Source organism: Macaca thibetana, chromosome 10 (assembly GCF_024542745.1).
Source record: "Macaca thibetana thibetana isolate TM-01 chromosome 10, ASM2454274v1, whole genome shotgun sequence".
Taxonomy (NCBI): Eukaryota; Metazoa; Chordata; class Mammalia; order Primates; family Cercopithecidae; genus Macaca; species Macaca thibetana.
In genome coordinates this window covers 47,719,581-47,739,686 of record NC_065587.1, presented here as the reverse complement: position 1 = coordinate 47,739,686, position 20,106 = coordinate 47,719,581, and the positions used below count along the sequence as shown (strand labels likewise).

General features: G+C 47.0%; 1 protein-coding gene and 1 long non-coding RNA gene across 7 annotated transcripts in view; one reads left to right on the top strand and one right to left on the bottom strand.

Annotated features, from left to right (window-relative positions):
• Window positions 1-17,705, bottom strand: part of ZFP64 (ZFP64 zinc finger protein) — a 109,969-nt gene extending 92,264 nt beyond the window's left edge. The window contains exons 1-2 of one of the 5 annotated variants that reach the window (XM_050746522.1): window positions 17,311-17,705; window positions 12,554-12,793 (exon numbers count right to left, since the gene is read on the bottom strand). In XM_050746522.1, the coding sequence (XP_050602479.1) occupies window positions 12,554-12,793; window positions 17,311-17,356 (286 nt within the window). In that variant the 5' untranslated portion in view covers window positions 17,357-17,705. Of the gene's footprint in view, window positions 1-202; window positions 1,549-1,689; window positions 1,920-12,553; window positions 12,794-17,310 lie in introns of those variants that run through there. The other 4 variants (XM_050746524.1, XM_050746523.1, XM_050746526.1 and 1 more) reach the window with 4 other exon arrangements.
• On the top strand, window positions 1,388-15,937 carry LOC126929854 (uncharacterized). Of its 2 annotated transcripts, none has more exons than XR_007717297.1 (3): window positions 1,388-1,428; window positions 6,020-6,178; window positions 15,748-15,937. It is a non-coding gene; the product is annotated as an uncharacterized LOC126929854 (long non-coding RNA). The 2 variants fall into 2 exon arrangements; XR_007717296.1 differs by lacking the exon at window positions 1,388-1,428 and adding an exon at window positions 1,919-2,443.
• Window positions 17,706-20,106: the final 2,401 nt, after the last annotated feature.

Here is a 20,106-nt window from a genome sequence, read left to right as displayed (position 1 = left end):
TAAAGGACTAACCTCTTTTATATATAGAAAATATATTTTAAGGCTGGGCGCGGTGGGTCACGCCTGTAATCCCAGCACTTTGGGAGGCTGAGGCAGGCAGATCACCTGAGGTCAGGAGTTCGAGACCAGCCTGGTCAACATGGCAAAACCTCGTCTGTGTTTTGTTAAGATATAAAAATTAGCTGGGTGTGGTGGCAGGTACCTGTAATCCCAGCTACTTGGGAGGCTGAGGCAGGAGAATTGCTTGAACCTGGGAGGCGGAGGTTACAGCGAGCCAAGATCACATCATTGCTCTCCAGCCTGGGCAACAGAGCGAGACTCCGTCTCAAAACAAATAAAAAAGAAAATATATTTTAAAAGTATAAAATCTATCTTTAAAGTATAAAACTAGGATCATGGCTTAAATCATTTTATTTTTTTTAATGAAACATTTGCCATGTTAAAACATCATGTTGTCATTCATCGAAAACACAACCTCTAATGGCCACATAATATTTCATCATTTTGGTTGCTGAATAGTTTAATTAACCATTTCCCTTTCTTGGGCATGGAGGAGATATCTAGGAATTGACTTTTATGAGTAAAACCTGTCCAGAAGTTTAAATTTATCCCTCGTTTCTTTGAGTACATTCCTTGAAATTGAAGAGTTGGGTTAAAATGGTACGAATGTTTTATTACTTGGTGATTATATAACATCCTTTCAGAAAACTGAAATAATTTGCATTTTCCCCTTAACCTTGGCTGTCACAGAGAGACTTGACAGGACAAAATGAGATCACTTGAGTTTAATTTGCATTTCCTTTATATGTAATTAGTGAGATTAAACTCCCTTTCAACATTTATTCTTCCAATAACATGCCTTATTTGGTGAACTTCCTGTTTATTCTATTAGCTCGTTTTTTTTCTATTGGAATTTTTATTTTTTTCTTGATTTGTAAATGCTTTTTACAGATTAAGGATACTGTCTTGTTTTGTTTTGTTTTTGAGAAAGAGTCTGGCTCTATCTCCCAGGCTGGAGGGCAGTGGCATGTGCCTCCCGCGTGCCAGGGATTCCAGGCACCCACCACCACGCCCGGCTAATTTTTGTATTTTAGTAGAGACAGGGATTCACCATGTTGGCCAGGCTGGTCTCAAACTCCTGACCTCAAGGGATCTGAGAGCCTAGGGCTCCCAAAGTGCTGGAATTACAGGCGTGAGCCACCAGATAGGGAATTCTTAGTTTACATTTGGGATACTTGCCTGGAGATCAAGAACCCTAAATGAGAATCCTAAGCATGAACAACACTGCAAAAAACAACACACACAAAAAAATCAAGAGACCTGAATATATGATAATATCCTGCAGGGCGCAGTGGCGCATGCCTGGAATTCCAGCACTTAGGGAGGCCGAGGACGAAGGATCGCTTGAGCCCGGGAGCTCAAGACCAGGTTGGTCAACATGGCGAAACCCCGTCTCTACAAAAAATACAAAAATGACTTGGGTGTGCTGGCACACACCTGTTATCCCAGCTACTTGGGAAGCTGAGGCAGGAGAATCTCTTGAACCCGGGAGGCAGAGGTTGCAGTGAGCCGCGATCGCACCACTACGCTCCAGCCTGGGTGACAGAGCGAGACTCCGTCCCCCTCCCTTCCCACCCCCGCTCCCAAAAGAATTCACTTTCTGAGAGAAAATTCACCCTTTTCACTTACGCTGTTCCCAAAGCGCCTTTACCGTCCACAGTGGGCGTTAGACCGGCCCAAACGCCCCTCCCCAGGGGTGAGCCCTGGTGGAAACCCTGACCACGCCCCTGCTCTGCCATCGCTGATTGGTGCAGTGGAAGACACCTGACAGCAATTGGGCCAATCGACTCTCTTGCTCTGAAATTGAATCCTGCAGCCAGGCGTATTGGCGGCTGCCGTTAAGTACCAACTATGACCCAGCCTGAGGTGGGAGCATAGCTTGAGCCCAAGAGTTCGAGTCCAACCTGGGCGAGAGAGTGAGACCTTCCCCCGCACCGCCTAATCTCTTAAAAAAACCCAAACTGGGACTAAGACGCTCAGGTTTGGTGTGGACTTTCCTTCTGAACAAAGAAGGCATAAACTTTGGGAATGGTCACGGGGGCAGCAGTGCTTCTCCAGCCACAGTCTCTCTAAAACGCGGATTCTGATCAGCAGTTCTGGATGGGGCCGAGATTCTGCCTTCCCAGCATTTCCAACAAGCCCTTTGAGCTGTACGGTCTAGAAAACCCTAAAATATTTCTAGCTTCTGGTTCAATCTCTTTTTGAGATCCAGCTGCGTGCCTGCCTGTAATTCTCCCTTATGCCTATATCCTTCTAAACAAAGTCTCCCCTCTGGCTTGAATTATAGTCAAAGTGGGGGGTCTGTTCTAAGCAAATGAACAGTCCTATGTAACAGAAAATTAACTTGCCCTACACTGGGACTTCACCAAATAGGAAAAAAACCGTAAGTGGAACAGAGCTCCCTCCCACAGTGGGCCGTTCATTCATTCCTCAGATCTGTTGAGCAGCTATTGTGAACTAGACTCTAGTGCCCGTGGGTTTCCATCCCTTCAACCCCTTCTGGTTGAGTGGTTCTCATACTTGATCATGCATCACAGATTCTGATGCAGAGATTTGGGGTAAAGCTTAGATATCTTTATAGCTGTATTTTAAACACATTTTCCAGATGATTTTTTGCACAGCAGCATTTGAGAACTGCCACTCTAGTCCCTTTAACGGGGCAGTGGTAGGAACGTGGCCCTGCAGAAGGGGCTTGGGATTGGGTTCCACTGGTAGGACCCTTCTCTTTGTCCCTTGGCAGCCTAGCTGCCTCCACTACAGTGCAACTGGGCAAAGCCATGTGTCCCAATTTTGACCAGCAGGATCTGGATTTTGGGAGTTTATCAAGGAGCATTTCTTCCCTGATACAGATAAGTTGCTCCTTTCCCTATTTGTGGGTGTGCCTGACAGATCTGATGCCCAAGGCATTAGCCGCCACTATCCGGCCACGGGGAGGGTGGGAGGGCAAAGGATAAAAGCCCACCACAGAGAACAGGGGGAAGATGCAAAGAACTCCGCACCTTTGAGCTGCCGAACTGACCTTGCCTGTTCGGCTATGAGAGATAATACGTGTCTTAACTGTTCTGTGCACTTTTAGTTTGCTGTTGTTAAGAGCAACAGAGGCCGGGCATGATGGCTCATGCCTGTAATCCCAACACTTTGGGAGGCCTAGGCAGGCAGATAACGAGGTCAGGAGTTTGAGGCCAGCCTGACCAACATGGTGAAACCCCATCTCTACTAAAAAATACAAAAATTAGTGGGCGTGGCAGCGGGCGCCTGTAATCCCAGCTACTCAGGAAGCAGGGGCAGGAGAATCGCTTGAACCTGGGAGGCAGAGGTTGCAGTGAGCCAAGATCGCACCACTGCACTCCAGCCTGGGCGACAGAGCGAGCCTCCGTCTCAAAAAAAAAGCAACTGAAAGCATCTGACTTGACCCAACCACTCCCTGGCTGGTTGAGATTCCCAGGACCCTGCTCAGACCCCCTAATATATTATCCCCAGGAAGGGTCTGGATATCTGCATTTTTCACCAAAGCTCAGATGATTCTTATGCACAAGCAAGTTTGAGAAACGTTGCAATGAGGAATTTACTAAGTGGCAGTACTGATTAAGAGCACAGGTTCTGCAGCCAGACAGCCTAGGTTTGAGACCCAGTTCTGCCACTTTCTGTTTCTGTCATCTGGCCAAGTTATTTAACCCCTCTGTGCCTCGGTTTCATCATTGGTAAAATGGGGATAATAATTATTACTACCTAACTTTTGGTTATGAAAAACTACTTCATACAGAGTACTTAGAAAAGTGCATGGCATAGAATAAGCACTGGATAAGAATTTGCTATTATTGTTTCCAGAGCCTGGCAATCACTACATAGTTTGTCTTACTAAATCACTCATGTGCTCACGAACTTTATGGATCCCCAGCTCCTTCAGAATAAAGGCCAAAGCTGAAGCACAACCCCCACCACGTTCCCCTGTGCCATCTCTAACCACTGTTTTCCAACCTTGCCCCAATCTTCCCCCACCCCCTCCAAACCACCATTAGGAAATGCCCCCTTTCCCACCATCTTTCTCCCAACAGCCAATGGGTCTTTCAATGCCGGTTATACATTTGCTTTCATTCACAATTCTCTTCCCTGACTTTCCCAGTTGGAACCAACAGACTCTGTGAATTCTTCACACCTTTAAGACGGCACTTGTCACAAACTGCCGGACTTCAATGTCTTACAACTAAATCCTCTTCCCCTCCCCGAGGGGCTTGGAATTCTCCAATGGCAAGCATCTCTATTATCTGAGTTCCATCATTTGCCACACAACAGCCCTAAAGCCACTGATACAGTTTGGCTGTGTCCCACCCAAATCTCATCTTGAATTTAACTCCTACAATTCCCTGTGTCATGGGAGGAACCCAGTGGGAAGTGACTGAAGTTTGGGGGCGGGTCTTCCTGCTCTGTTCTTGTGATAGTGAATGAGTCTTATGAGAGCTGATGGTTTTAAAAAGGGGGGTGTCGGTGCACAAGCTCTTATCTCTTGTCTGCTGCTCTTCAAGACGTGTCTTTCACCTTCCGCCATGACTGTGAGACCTCCCCAGCCATGTGGAACTGTGAGTCCAATAAGCCTCTTTCTTTTGTAAACTGTTCAGTCCCTGGTATGTCTTCATCAGGAGCATGAAAACTGCAGATCTCACCATCCTTTCACCACCTGTTTATTAGTCGCTACATTAATAAAAGCCACCGTCACCAAGTCCTCATTGATGGGACACATGCCATATGCACCATGTGCTTCAGACACATGAACACATTTAATCCTCACAGCCGCTCTTTTCCGCCCTCATTCAATAGCTGTTTTATTGAGTGCCTATGATGTGCCAGACCTGGTGTTGGGTTGTGGGAAAATAAGACTGATTAGGTCTCTGCATGCAGGGAGATTTACAGTCTAGTAACCTAGAAATTGAGCCACTAATTTGGGGCTCACAGGCCAAACTGAACTTTCAGATTCTTTTTTAAGGCTTTCAAAATCAATTATCAAAATCAAAATGTGTCATTGTCCTCTGGCCAAAGACCAACAGAGACACCCCTGTCGCTGAATAAGTTTATTACTCATTGCAATAAGGGAAACCTTAGAAGGTGTTAGAAAGAACTTATTTTATTTTAGGTTTGGGCTCATGTTAGATGCTTTTGGAGGAGGTTCAAGAAAACCTGCATCAGAGGCACCAGTAAGTGGGGCTCATTCTATGATTTGTTATTTTAATAAATATTATCAAGAGGGAAAGAAGGCTAGATAGAGCAAGACTCAAATTTTAATAGGCAAAGAAGTAACTGTCACTCAGATTGACAGAGGAGAGGAGGACATTTGGTATTTTGTGGCTTGGACAGCGTTCCCATTTTGTCTGGGCTCACACATGATGACAGATGTGGTTTTATTTTCGTCTTGCCCACCAAGATCAGAGTGGCCTGGTCTGATGTTGGTGTTTTGTGAAACTGTGAACAACTGTGTATGTTCAACAGTAGAACAGCATGGCCTACCTGTGGGCCAGCCCAGTTCCTAGCAATACCAAGACCCAGCTGATCACGGCTGCTAGCTGTCAGGGGCTGCTGTCCTCTTTCTCTGCTAGTTGGCCACAGGCCCTCTCCCTCTCTATGGTAGTATCTGCTGCTGCAAACGCCACCACTGACTGCCCTTGGAATCACGTCGGAATTCACTTCTCTAATTAAAGACTAATTAGTTAACAATTGTGATACATGCTAGCTGAGAAAACAGAAACCTAATTGTGGGAGTAGGGAAAAGGGGAAATCAGAGCTGGCTTCTAGGTAGAGGTGACTTTTAACCTGGGACTTAAAGAGTAGGAATTAGCCAGAAATGGCCAAAAAAAAAAAAAAAAAAAATCATTCTTGGCCAAGTGATCAATTCAATTAATATTGACTGAGGGCTTGCCATGAGCTCTGTGCTAACATTATCCATGTGCTGTTTTGTTTACTTTCACAGCCTCCTGATTTGGTAATGAGAGCTAACAGTGACAGCTCAAAATGGCTTCCATGTAGGACCCACTGAAGCCCACTGAGGCCCACTGAAGCCTGGCTCGAACCCTCGGAGATGAGTTCTAGCATCACTTTCATTTTACTATTGTGGAAATGGAAACACGGTGTAAGTAATCTGCCCAAGGTCACATGGTTAGCAAGTGGTACAGCCAGGATGTGAACCCAAGCAGTCTGTCTCAGGACCCCAGACTCTTCATTACCAAACCCTGTGCCCTCTCTGCTTATTTTTTTATTTTTGTTTTTTATTATTTATTTATTTATTTATTTATTTATATTTGAGATGGATTCTTGCTCTGTTGCCCAGGCTGGAGTGCAATGGCGCAATCTTTGCTCACTGCAACCTCTACCTCCCGGGTTCAAGCGATTCTCCTGCCTCAGCCTCCCGAGTAGCTAGGATTACAGGCACCTACCACCATGCCTGACTAATTTTTGTAGTTTTAGTAGAGATGGGGTTTCACCACATTGGCCAGGCTGGTCTCGAACTCCTGACCTTGTGATCCATCCACCTCGGACTCCCAAAGTGTTGGGATTATAGGCGTGAGCCACCGCGCCCAGCCCTCTCTGTTTACTTTTAGCCTCACTTTGAAATGAATGTAATGTAATTTGCCATGGTCATGGGGTTCCTAAGGCCTTATGCAGCCAGGATTCAAACTCAGGGACCTGACTCCAAAGCCCCATGATTTGAAGCTGTGGACTTAGAAAATGCAAAATGCGGCCGGGCGCAGTGGCTCACGCCTGTAATCCCAGCACTTTGGGAGGCCGAGGCGGGCGGATCACAAGGTCAGGAGATCGAGACCACGGTGAAACCCCGTCTCTACTAAAAATACAAAAAATTAGCCGGGCGCAGTGGCGGGTGCATGTAGTCTCAGCTACTCGGGAGGCTGAGGCAGGAGAATGGAGTGAACCCGGGAGGCGGAGCTTGCAGTGAGCCGAGATCGCGCCACTGCACTCCAGCCTGGGCGACAGAGCAAGACTCTGTCTCAAAAAAAAAAAAAAAAAATTAGAAAATGCAAAATGCACATGGGATGTATTGCCACCAGCATCCACATCTAATTTTAAGGCTCCCATATGAAAATCCTTAAATCATATGCCAGACAACGGGCAGCTTTCAAAGCTAGCAGGCAGATAATAAATTTTACTTTAAACCCAAGTATTATCAGGCAGAGGAGACATAGGAGAAGAGCGAGAAACAGTTTGGCTTAATCAAGGACAAACGAGTCTGGAAAATGTCCAGATGAGGATATCTGCAGAAATCCACTATTTGGGGGGTTGGACTGTGGTTTTGAGCAGTGAATAACTGTCTAACCTGGCTGAGACCCAGAATCCCCCAGGAGCTTGTTAAAAATACAGATACCTGAGCCTCAGCTCCAGACATTCAGATTCAGGAGGTGGAGCCCAGGCACCGGTATCCTTAACAAGCTCCCAGGGGATCTTGGTCCATAGGCAGGTCTGGGAACTGCCAGTCAACGGAAACTTGAAGCACAATAGGGGGAACTGCACCCAGAAAACCAATCTAATAAGTGTAAAAAAGAAAAGAAAGCAGAATTCTGCTTGTTTAGTTGGCACAGAGGCAGGAACCATCAGGAGGAGCAGCTGAGTCAGGCAGAGACAACGTACGCTGCAGATCTCACCATCCTTTTGCCACCTGTTTATTAGTCTCTAAAATTAATAAAAGCGATCGCTCATGAACCCAATTTCTCTATATCAGGTCCTTTATGTGGATTATCGCAGAATTCTCACAATAACCCAATCATGATTAGGTATTATAACCTCTTTTTACAGATGGGGACTGGTAAGTGAAAGGGAGAGTAAATGATTTGCCCACAGCCTACGGCTGTTAGGTGGTGGATTGGGATGCAAGTCCAACAGTCTGTCTCTGAGCTTGTGGCTCCCTTCAGCACTGTGCAGGGGAGGGCTCTGTGTGCCAGGCACAAACAGGACTCCGGGACTGGCCTGAGCATTCAGGGCAGTCAACAAAACTCAGGCATGGCAAGATCCAATGATCGCAGGGCTGTGGAAATGCTAAGAGGAGGGCAAACTTCTTCGAACAAAGAAATAGAAGTGCTGGGTGCAGTGGCTCATGCCTGTAATCCTAGCACTTTGGGAGCCCAAGATGGGAGGATCGTTTTAGCCCAGGAGTTCAAGACCGGCCTGTGCAACGTAGCAAGACCCTATCAATAATTTAAAAATTGGCTGGATGTGGTGGTGCATGCCTGTAGCCCCAGCTTCTTGGGAGGCTGAGGTGGGAGGACTGCTTGAGCACAGGAGATCAAGGCTGCAGTGAGCCATGATTGTACTACTGCACTCCAGCCTGAGCAACAGAGCAAGACTCTGTCTCAAAAAACAAAACAAACAAACAAAAAAACTAGGAGGACAAAGAAGGGAGCCGTTATTTTGTTGTGAGGTCAGCTTCACTGATGTATATGAGATTCGAGCAGTTGTTCACACCCAACAAATAATAAGTGCCTTGGTGTTGGGATCCAGTGGTGAACAGGAGCAGGGCTTACAGGTCAGGGATGCAGATAGACTTTAAAGTCATTCCTCTATTAATCATTTAAATATGGGACATGACCTGATCTGGGAAAAGAGTGAGTGGTGCAGGGAAGGGGTATTTGAGAAAATGCCCTTAAGCCCAGCTCTGATGTAAGAATTAAGGCAGTTCCAGGCAGAAGGAACAACACAGGCAAGGTCTGAGCCTGGAGGAAATGTGGCTCATTCCAGAAACAGAAAGGAGTTCATCATGGCTGCTGCAATATAGAGGGGAGGGGAGTGTCCCCAAGAGGAAGGCAGACCCTTTTTTGTAAAGATTGTCATGAAACTTAAGGTCTTGAGGTGGAGTTGGCATCAGCCAGGCCAACATGGGAAAGGTATTTTAGGCAAAGGAAAAAGCATCAGTGAAGGCTCAGAGCCCAGAAAGAAGCAACGGCCCCAAGGAAAAAGTGTGGGCCTGGAAGCTTCCCACACGGCAGGGCATCCATTTTTATATGGCTCCCACCCAATGTGAGAGGTACCGGGATTTTGGTTTTTGAGGACAAGAAAGCAAACACTGTTCTCATGAAGAAGGCCACTAGGATAAGGGGCAAAACACATGTCCCAGGACTGTCCCGAAGTTCTGATGGGACCTTGGCCATGTCCCTTCCCCAAAGGCAGCTTTGCTTGATCCTGGTGCAAAATAATTAGGTCCTACCAGGCCCACCTTTAAGGGTTTTCTGGTATTCACCTTTTCTTGGTGACTTCCTTTAAGATGGGAATGAAGGAGACAGTGGGAAGATCTCAGTGTTCTTTTGTTAAGGTTTGTAAGGGGATCAGTTTTATTGTATTTCAAAATGTCTAATGTTTAAAAAACTCAGCAGAAACATTATTTTGGATGCATTAAAAAAAAAAAAACAACCACAAAACTTTGCTTATTGCCAAAAAAATTCAAACCTCACCCCAGTAGATACCTCATAAGGGGAAAGTTGGTTTCCTGACTTTTTTTTTTTTTTTGAAATGGACTCTCACTCACTCTGTTGCCCAGTGGGGAGTGCAGTGGCACTATCACTGCAGCCTCCGCCTCCTGGGTTTAAGAGATTCTCGTGCCTCGGTCTCCAAAGTACAGGGACTATAGGCGTGTGCCACCATGCCTGGCCAATTTTTGTATTTTTACTAGAGATGAGGTTTCACCATGTTGGCCAGGCTGGTCTTGAAATCCTGACCTCAAGTGATCCGCCTTGGTCTCCCAAAGTGCTGGGACCACAGGCGTGAGCCACTGCGCCTGGCCCTGACTTCTGGTGCTCCTAACTCTTCAGTTCCAGACTATTGGGTAAACATTCTCTGAGAACAAGCTAGAAGAAACTTATGGACTCAGTCAGGCTCAGAGATGTATTGTTTGGCAACAAAGTTTTATATTTGGAAAATTTCACATTTTCAGCTTCTCTGAAAAACTGAAATATCTAACTGGCTGGATCCAAAGAACAGCTGCACTTTTGGATGAGGCATGTGTGATTTCTCCACTTCACCACAGTCCCCACCACTCTCTGACACCTCCCCCAAAGACAACTTCTCTCATTTACATCACCTGCCCCATCCCTGTTCTAGAAACTTTCCTGAAACATAAGACCATATAATATGTAGGCTTCCTTTTTTTTATATATATATGCCTTGAGAATCTTTCTGTGACTACACACAGATCTAAATCTCCTCCTTTCCAATGCTAAGTCATATTCCGTGGTTGGAATCTTTGATATTTATTTATTTCTTTAAATCCCTCTTTTTATTTTTATTTTATTTAAGAAACAGGGTTTCACTTGTCACCCAGGCTGGAGTGCAGTAGTACGATCATAACTCACTGCAGCCTCAAACTCCTGGGCTCAAGCGATCCTCCTGCCTTAACCTCCTGAGCAGCTAGGACTACAAGTACCTGCTATCGTGCCTGACTAATTTTTAAAATTTAATGTAGAGGTGGGGTCTTGCTATGTGGACCAGACTGGTCTTGAACGCCTGGCCTCAAGCGATCCTCCAGCCTTGCCCTCATAAAGGGCTGGGATTACAGGTGTGAGCCACCGCACCTGGCCATCTCTAACTCTCTCTTGACGTATACATACAAAGGTTCCACTTTCTCTATAGTACATGCTGTAAATGAATATCCTTGTACATTTGTTTATGAAGTTTTTTGTTTTTGTTTTTTTGAGACAGACTCTCACTCTGTTGCCCAGGTTGGAGTGCAGTGGCATGATCTCAGCTCACTGCAACCTCCACCTCCCAGGTTCAAGCAATTCTCCTGCCTTAGCCTCCCGAGTAGCTGGGATTACGGGCATGTGGCACCATGCTGGGCTAGTTTTCATATTTTTTGTAGAGAAGGTGTTTTGCCATATTGGCCAGACTGGTCACAAACTCCTGACCTCAGGTGATCCACCTGCCTTTGCATCCCAAAGTGCTGAGATTACAGGCGTGAGCCACCGTGCCTAGCCTGTTCATGAAGTTTTATAGGATGAATACCTAGCTGCAGGCTTATTGGATAAATGTCTTTATGTACATTTTAAAACTAAGAAATTTTAAATTTAAGATTTGAAAGCTATCACAACATTGTCCAGGTTATAAGAATTTACATCCCCAGAAAATGAAATCAGTGTCCTTCCCCAAGCCTTGTTTAGATTTGCATTTTTGTAATTACTAAGGTGACCAAACCTCCCTTTATGGCCAGTTGTCCCCTGTATATCATCCACTGACCTTTTCACTTTGCACTTTTTTTTTTTTTTTTGAGACGAAGTCTCGCTCTTGTCCCCCAGGCTGGAGTGCAAAGGCACGATCTCGGCTCACTGCAACCTCCGCCTCCCGGGTTCAAGCGATTCTCCTGCCTCAGCCTCCCAAGTAGCTGGGATTACAGGTGACTGCTACCACGCCCAGCTAATTTTTGTATTTTTAGTAGAGACAGGGTTTCAGCATGCTGGCCAGGCTGGTCTAGAACTACTGACCTCAGGTGATCCGCCCGCCTCAGCCTCCCAAAGTGTTGGGATTACAGGCGTGAGCCACTGCACCTGGCCTCCACTTTGCACTTTTTATATTTTACTGGTTTTAGCAGTTCTTTGTATAAGAGGGATATTGGGCCTTAATTATATATGCCACAAAATTTTCCCCAAGTTGATTGTCTTTAGATTTTGCATTTTACTTTAGAAAACTTGTAACTTCATTTGCAATCACATATGTGATTCTTTTTCTTTGAGGGGGTGGTCCATAACCCGCTTTCTTTGGTAGGCATATTAGTACGTTTTTTAGAATCAAATGCCTTTAGCTAAGGAATGCATTCTCTGTTTCCCCACAAGATCCAGGACTATCCCATAAATGGGCTACTTCATAATTTTAAAGTTATCTTCCTGCCCCTTAAGACAAATTACACAGGTATAACTGTGTGTATATGTGTTTGTGGGTATATCTCCTCTAGGACTTTTATGGTTTTCTTATGCACATTTACATTTTGGACCCATCTGTAATTTATTTTTGGTGGAGGGAGTGTACACAACAGAGAACGGGGATGTTTTCCTCATCAGCAGCACGAGGGGGAGGAGATACCAATGCCTGTTTAGAGATTTTTTTTAAAACAACAACAGGCTTTTTGGCCCTTTACACAAGTAAATGCAAACCCAAGGATTGTAGCCATACTTCTACCACCCAAAACAACCACTTTTTTTTATTGCAATGTATTTTCTGCTAGTCTTTTTTTTTCCTTAGTATACAGATTTTTGTTTCAGAAATCTTTTTTTTTTTTTTTGGTCTGTTTTTTATAACATGTGACAACATTTAAAACTGCTAACATTTAACGTTTTAACCTAGTAGCTCCCAAACCTGGCTGGGCAGCTGGCTTCCTGGTGGAGCTTGTTAAAAATAATGAATCAGCAACCCTAGGGGGTGGGCTCTGGGAATCTATATTTTTAACAAGTTCCATGGAGGTGTTTGAGACATAGCCAGGCCAACTCTGGCCGACTCCCCCATTCTGCAGCGGTACCTGTGATTGTCTGGGTCTCCGATGTGATGGTTCTGGTGGTGGTCTGAGTCTGGGTGGCAGGCACTGTTTCCTCCGATACAAACTGGACTGTGCTGGGGGCTGCCGCGGACGTGCCCGTCAGCTGGCAGCCACTTTGCTTGTGAGCTACAAAGGCATCCAGGTTGTTAAACTGCTGCTTGCAGATGCCGCAGATATGGATGTCGGGAGTCAGCTCCACCAGCACCGTTGTGCCACCTGGAACTCCATGGGACAAAGGGAAAGTAACAGATTAATTCCAAACAGCTTGGAATTCTAATGCAAACCAGATTCACAGTAGGAAGAAAAGGCATGGTGGCAGACATGGCTGAGTGATGGTCCAGTATCCACTCCACCTTCCACTTCTTGCAATTGTGGCCCAGTATCCACTCCACCTTCCACTTCTCCTAATTGTTTCCTAGCAGCAAGGTATCATATTTCCACACAGAGATTTCTTGCCTTAGTTAAACCTGGGGAAAATTGGACATAATGTAAATACCTTAGAAATCTTCAGAAAATTGGCTGGGCGCGGTGGCTCACACCTGCAATCCTGGCACTTTGGGAGGCTGAGGCAGGCGGATCACCTGAGGTCAGGAGTTCAAGACCAGCCTGGCCAACATGGTGAAATCCCGTCTCTACTAAAAATACAAAAATTAGCTGGGCATGGTGGTGCGTGCCTATAATCCCAGCTACTCAGGAGGCTGTGGCAGGAGAATCACTTGAACCCAGCAGGCGGAGGTTGCAGCAAGCTGAGATCCCACCATTGCACCCCCGCCTGGGGGACAAGAGTGAAACTCTGTTTCAAAAAAAAACAATTTTCAGAAAATTGTGATGCATAATTTTATCCAACCATATAGGCACAAAGGTATTCTTGTATTATTTAAGTTGGGGAAAATTAGAAATAATGTATAGCAACCAACCACGTGATGGTTCATGCTGCATTGTTACCCATGGGACACTAGTCGCGTTGTTTGCAAGAAAGTTATTTGATATGCAGGGATGTCCTGCACTTTGCAGAACCAGCAGCCACCTCCTATCCTAACTAAAAGATAATTATGAAAACTGATCCTCCCGCACATTTCAAACATACTCACCCAACACACATACTGTGAGAACCACTAGTCTGAATAATCTTGGTCCCCTACATACTTGTGAACTTCTCCAGCACAGAGCTGGAGGAGTTTCTGGGAAGAGTTTGGCGTTCGTGATAAAAAGGGAGGAGATGTGGCTAGCACTGTGCCCCTTTTCTTCTGGCTTTGGATGCAAATGTGATGCTGGGGCTTCTGTAGCCATCTTGTAACTATGAGGAAAATGCCGAGACCCCTATGGGCTCTGCCCTTTATTTCACTGATTCCCCTGATTCAACACTGCAATCAATCAGTTCCAGATTTCATTAGACCAGTATAATTTGGGTTTCTGTTACTTGTAGCCAAAATTCATTCCTAACTGGCAGGGACATTATTTGTTTTGTTTTGTTTTGTTTTGAGACGGAGTCTCTCTCTGTTGCCCAGGCTGGAGTGCAGTGGCGCGATCTCGGCTCACTGCAAGCTCTGCCTCCTGGGTTCACGCCATTCTCCTGCCTTAGCCTCCTGAGTAGCTGGGGCTACAGGTGCCCGCCACCATGCCCAGCTAATTTTTTGTATTTTTAGTAGAGACGGGGTTCACCGTGTTAGCCAGGATGGTCTCAATCTCCTGACCTCGTGATCTGCCTGCCTCGGCCTCCCAAAGTGCTGGGATTACAGGCATGAGCCACCGTGCCCGGCCGACATTATTTCTTGATACTAATCATATCAATAGTTAATACTATATTAATACCTGCAAAGCATAGTAACTGGCACTGTACTAGAAGGTACTATATAAATATTTGTTCAATAAAGACATAGCGGGTGGATCATGAGGTCAGGAGATCAAGACCATCCTGGCTAACATGGTGAAACCCCATCTCTACTAAAAATATACAAAAAAAAAAAAAAATATATTAGCCGGGTGTGGTGGCACACACCTGTAATCCCAGCTACTAGGGAGGCTGAGGCAGGAGAATTGCTTGAACCTGGGAGGCGGAGGTTGCAGTGAGCTGAGATTGTGCCACTGCACTCCAAGCCTGGGCGACAGAGCAAGACTCCATCTCACATAAAATAAATAAATAAATAACTAACTCATGTTTGTAAGAAAATTTAGAAGAAGCTTAAAAAGAAGGGGAAAATCACTCAATATTTCCATCTCTGCCTGCCATGAATATCATAAAATTTTTTTTTTCCATTCATTTTCTTTACCCTTAAAAGTTGCATAAGATGGCTCACGCCTGTAATCCCAGCACTTTGGGAAGCCGAGGTGGGTGGATCACAAGGTCAAGAGATCAAGACCATCCTGGCCAACATGGTGAAACCCTGTCTCTACTAAAAATACAAAAATTAGCTGGGTGTGGTGGCATGTGCCAGTAATCCCAGCTACTCAGGAGGCTGAGGCAGGAGAATCGCTTGAACCCAGGAGGTGGAGGTTGCAGTGAGCCAAGATCATGCCACTGCACTCCAGCCTGGTGACACAGCGAGACTCCGTCTCAAAAAAAAATAAAAAAAAGTTGCATAAGATCATAGTATTATAAATATTCAGATAATAGTGTAAAACTAATCCTTTTCCTAATTTTTTAAATCTTTTTTTGAGATGGAGTTTTGCTCTTGTTGCCCAGGCTGGAGTGCAAGGGCGCCATCTTGGCTCACTGCAACCTCTGCCTCCTGAGTTCAAGCGGTTCTCCTACCTCAGACTCCAGAGTATCTGGGATTACAGGCATGTGCCACCACACCCGGCTAATTTTGTATTTTTAGTAGAGACGGGGTTTCTTCATGTTGGTCAGGCTGGTCTCGAACTCCCAACCTCATGTGATCCACCTGCCTTGGCCTCCCAAAGTGCCACTCCACCTGGCCCCTTTTTCCTAAATATTGCATAAACATTGTGCTATATCATTAAAATCTCTTCATATATATCATTATTTAATGGCAATACATTATTCCATGGTGTCCATGCATCATAATCTTCTCAGCAACAATAAGGTATTTTCATAATTTCCAATTTTTCCCAAGTTAAATGATACAAGACTACCTTTGTGCATATATGGTTAAAATTATGCATCAAAATTTTCTGAAAATTTCTAAGATATTTACATTATGTCCAATTTTCCCCAGGTCTAACTAAGACAAGAAATCTCTGTTCAGAAATACAATTTGGTTCACTTGCTAAGGAGAATGGGCTGAGCACTGTGATAAGCCATCTTGCAGAGATACACTTAAGCACTTTGCAATCAATGGATGGAAGGAACCAAACCTTTTCTTCTTGGCAGCTACTGAGATATCCATGGAACTAACAAGGAAACAAGGAAGTGAGACATGAAGTAGCTTGCATTGCTGACGATTCCTTAATGATGGAACAGGACTGACATCCAGAACGGAATAATTTTAATAACAAATAATGTCACTGGTATGTGCAAAGTGCAAAAGTAATGACATAGACCTTCGTTAGAATCTTGACATTGTCACTTAACAATAGTGACTATAAGCTTGGGTTTTCTCATCTGAAAAATGGGAGAAGAGAGGTTTCTAATTCATGGTTTTCGTTTGCTTGTTTGTTTTTAATTTCTCCAAGAAAAAACACGGGCTTGTTATGAGAATTAAATGGGATGGTGCTCATACCAGCACAGTCCCCCCTTCCCGCCAGTCCCCCAGCATGTTACCTGCTGGGGTTATTACTGAGGTACACTATTTAAACATGGACATATCTGAGCCCCACCTAGGAGATACTGAGTCATAACAGGGTGGGGTGAAGAGGATGGTGTTTAGGAAAATCTGTGCTTTTCACAGTCATGCAAGGAATACCCCGCGAAGTTTGGGACCCAGTGTCTTCCAAACCGTTAACAGTAGCAGCTAACAAGCTGGGAGCTTAATATGTGCCAGGTTTTCTGCAAACCCCTGGTAGACAGGTTCTCAAACTTCATGTGCTTCAAGAGTTGCCCAGGCAGCTACGAAGGACAGCGGATCCCCAGCCCCACCCCCGAGATTGAATGGGTGGGGCCCAGAAAGCTGTTTTAAAATACACGCTCTCGCTCCCAGGTGGCTGGTTGCACTCAGTCTCTGGACCACACTTTGGGAAACAATGCACCAGGAGAAACCAGGGACTTGAAAAACGCTGATGTCCTTATCGGTTAAATAAAAACTGAACCCTAAACCCAAAGAAAGCGATCACGGCCCCGTTTCCCATTCAGATCCACCCTTAATGTGGAAAAGGCTTTGCAATGAGCCGGCAGGACCTCGTGAGACCTGGAGACTCCCCCAATCTCCAGGCTCTAATTTTGAGCCACTGAGGCAGAAGTTTTCCCATCAGTGTTGCCCCATTTACCCCAGATTCCTTCCTCTCTCCTGCCCGCCCCAAACTCCGCCTGGTGGGGCGGGAATGCCCTTAGGGGGTGGCGATTGTCTGAACGGCGTGCCCTCCCCCACCGTTCCCTTCCAAGGGGTCTCGCAAGGCTGGAGGGCGCCCCGCTTCTTGCGCCAGATCGGGTGCGCCCCCACCCCAAGCCCATTCCGGCGCCCCCTGCACCGCGCGCCCGCCGCGGTCCCCGAGACGCGGCTCCCAGCCGTCACCCCGATTTCGGGGCCCCGGGCCTGCTGGCTGCGTCGCAAACGTGCTTGGGCCCGGGCCCCGGAGCGCGCACTGGGCCCCGGAGCGCGCACTGCGCCCGGAAAAGCACTTACTTTGCACGGAGCCCGCGAAGCTCTCGCCCTCGCTGCTCGCGTTCATGGCCGCAGACTAAGAGATCCCCGGCCGGCCGGGATGCCAAAGTGGGGGACGCTGATCTACATGGTGCAAGGACTTTTCCTTTTATTTTTCCACACCCCCCACCCTGCCTTCTCCCAACTCTGCGAGGCGGGGAGGACGGATGTAAAGCAAGCTGCACTTCCGCTGCCTAGAGGGCGCTGGCCGGGCCCGGAGCCCCAACCTGGCTTTGCAGCAGCGGCTCCCCGGGGAAGCGGCGGGCGAATCCCGAGGCCCAGGCCCGCGGAGACCCCCAACGTCCCGGGGGAGCTGGATGGCCACGCGCGTCCCGGCGTGCTGGGAGACCGTGGGTGGCGAGGGATGCGCCCCTGCCCGCACTCTGCTTTCTCCGCGGACGCGATTGGCCTCCCCGGCTCGGGGCGCCTTTTGCACCTGCAGCCCCAGGCTTCGGGCCCCAGCGCGGCAGTGCAGCAGCGCTGCTCCGGGGACGTCTGGGTGGTTTGCGGGGAGACCCGCGTGCGGCTGCCGTTGCGGGGTGGGTGCGCGGGGCGCGGCGGGCTCCGGAGAAACTCAGGTTGGGCGTCAGTGCTAGGCAAATCAGCAAAGCTCTGGGCGGGTCCCCTGCCCCGCTAGGGAGACTGAGAGGACCGCGATGAGCTGGGGTCGTAGCGCGAAGGGACCTCTGCTCCCGGAGCTGCCAACTTTATCGTGCATCACAGTCGCCTGAAAAGCTTGTTAGAACACACGCTGCTGGGCCCACCCGAGCGTTTCTGCTTCTGTAGGTCTGGGGCGAGGCCTGAGAACGAGCATTTCTAAGTTCCCAGGTGATGTCCCTAGTGTTGGTCGGCGGCCACACTCTGAGGACACTGCCCTCTCTGCTCTGTCCCTCATGTCTTACTACTACTCTCTCCCCTGGGCTCCTGAGTCAGCCCTATTGTCTCTGCCTATCCTCCCAAGCCTCAGACCTCTCCAGCCTCGAGGCATTTGCACATAGAGTCTGCCCTGCCTCTGAAGGTCAGCATTCAAATTCACACTCAGGGAGACCAGGCTTGGCCTAATCTTATCATTCAAATATTGCAGCTCCCTCCTCCCCACCCAACCACTCCCTGTCTCCTTCCTGTTTTTCTTTTCTCTTCTCTTCTCTTCTCTTCTCTTCTCTTCTCTTCTTTCTTCTTTTTTTTAGAGAGTGGGTCTTGCTCTATCTCTCAGGCTGGAGTGCTGTGGTCGGATCCTAGCTCATTGCAGCCTCCAACTCCTGGGCTCAAGCAATCCTCCCAACAGGCGTGGGCCACCACCTTGGCTCACTTTAATTTTTATTTTTGTAGAGATGTTGCCCAGACTGGTTTCGAACTCCTGGCCTCAAGCCATCCTCCTGCATCAGCCTCCCACAGTGCTGGGACTACAGGTGTGAGCCACCATGCCTGGCCTGCTTTGTCCTTAAAAGGTACTACATGGAACATAATATGTATCTCTGTGAATATGTATATCTATCTTCACATACAGATAGAATTTAATTGTATATTATCTGTGTTCTCCTCCCCCTTATTTTCAGTAAGTCCCTGTAAAAATGGGGATTAAAAAAATCTCTTTGCTTCACTGATGTAGTCCAGTGACTTGGCTGGTGCCTGACACAAAGTAGGCTCTCGGTAAATATGGCTTGTATAACGAATGGGATTTCCCCTGCTGCTTCCTCTAAGGCTTAGTTTCTGCCTGCAGCGGCTGTTTGTTCTCAAGTGTTTGTGATGTGCCAGGCACTGGACTAGCCACTGGAGGTAGGCCAGGGACGCAGTCAACATGAAATAATCAAATCAGTACTGTAATTATAGATAGATAGATAGATAGATAGATAGATAGATAGATAGATGCAGATATATAGTACTTCCTGTTTTTTAAACCTTAAGTTCTGGGATACGTATGCAGAATGTGCAGGTTTGTTACATAGGTATACATGTGCCATGGTGGTTTGCTGCAACTATCAACCCCTCACCCAGGTTTTAAGCCCCATATGCATTAGGTATTTGTCCTAATGCTCTCCCTCCCCTTGCCCCCCACTCCCCGACAGGCCCCGGTGTGTGATGTTCCCCTCCCTGTGTCCATGTGTTCTCAATATTTTACTAGTGAAAAGGGCTCCAAAGACCATAAAATGGGGCTGTAATAGTGGCTGTAGAAGTGGTCATGGTAGTCCTTTCTGAGCAGGTAATATCTGAACGAGGAGCTGGGGAGGGTGCAGCCATGTGAGGATGAGGTGGGAGCAATTCCAGCCTGAGGAACTGGTGGGAGCAAAAGCCCTGGAGCAGGAATGAGCTAGATGTAACTGGCTGTGGTCTGCCAGTCCCACTGCAGATCACATCACTCTCACCCTGCATCGCCCAAGCCAGCTCCCCCAGGCTCCTTGCTGTTGTTTAAACAAGCCCAACCCTTCCTGACCCAGGGACTCTGCATCTGCCCTCCCTCTGCCTGGATTGCTCTTCCTGGTCTTTGCAGGACTGACTATTTTAGGTCATCCAGCATCAAATGAAATGTCACCTTCCCGGAGAGACCTTCCTGTGTCTTACCTAAAGTATTCACTCCCCCTGTGACTCCACCACATCACCTTCATGATACCTATCTAGCTAACATGACCCAGGAGGGCACCGCAGCTTATGGCAATATTTATTTTTTATTGCTTGATGAATGTTTACATACGTGCACACCTGGGGAGCCCCCATCCAAGACAGACATTTCCAACCCTGGTCGGCTCCCTCATGCACCTTCCCAGCCAATAATACTATTCC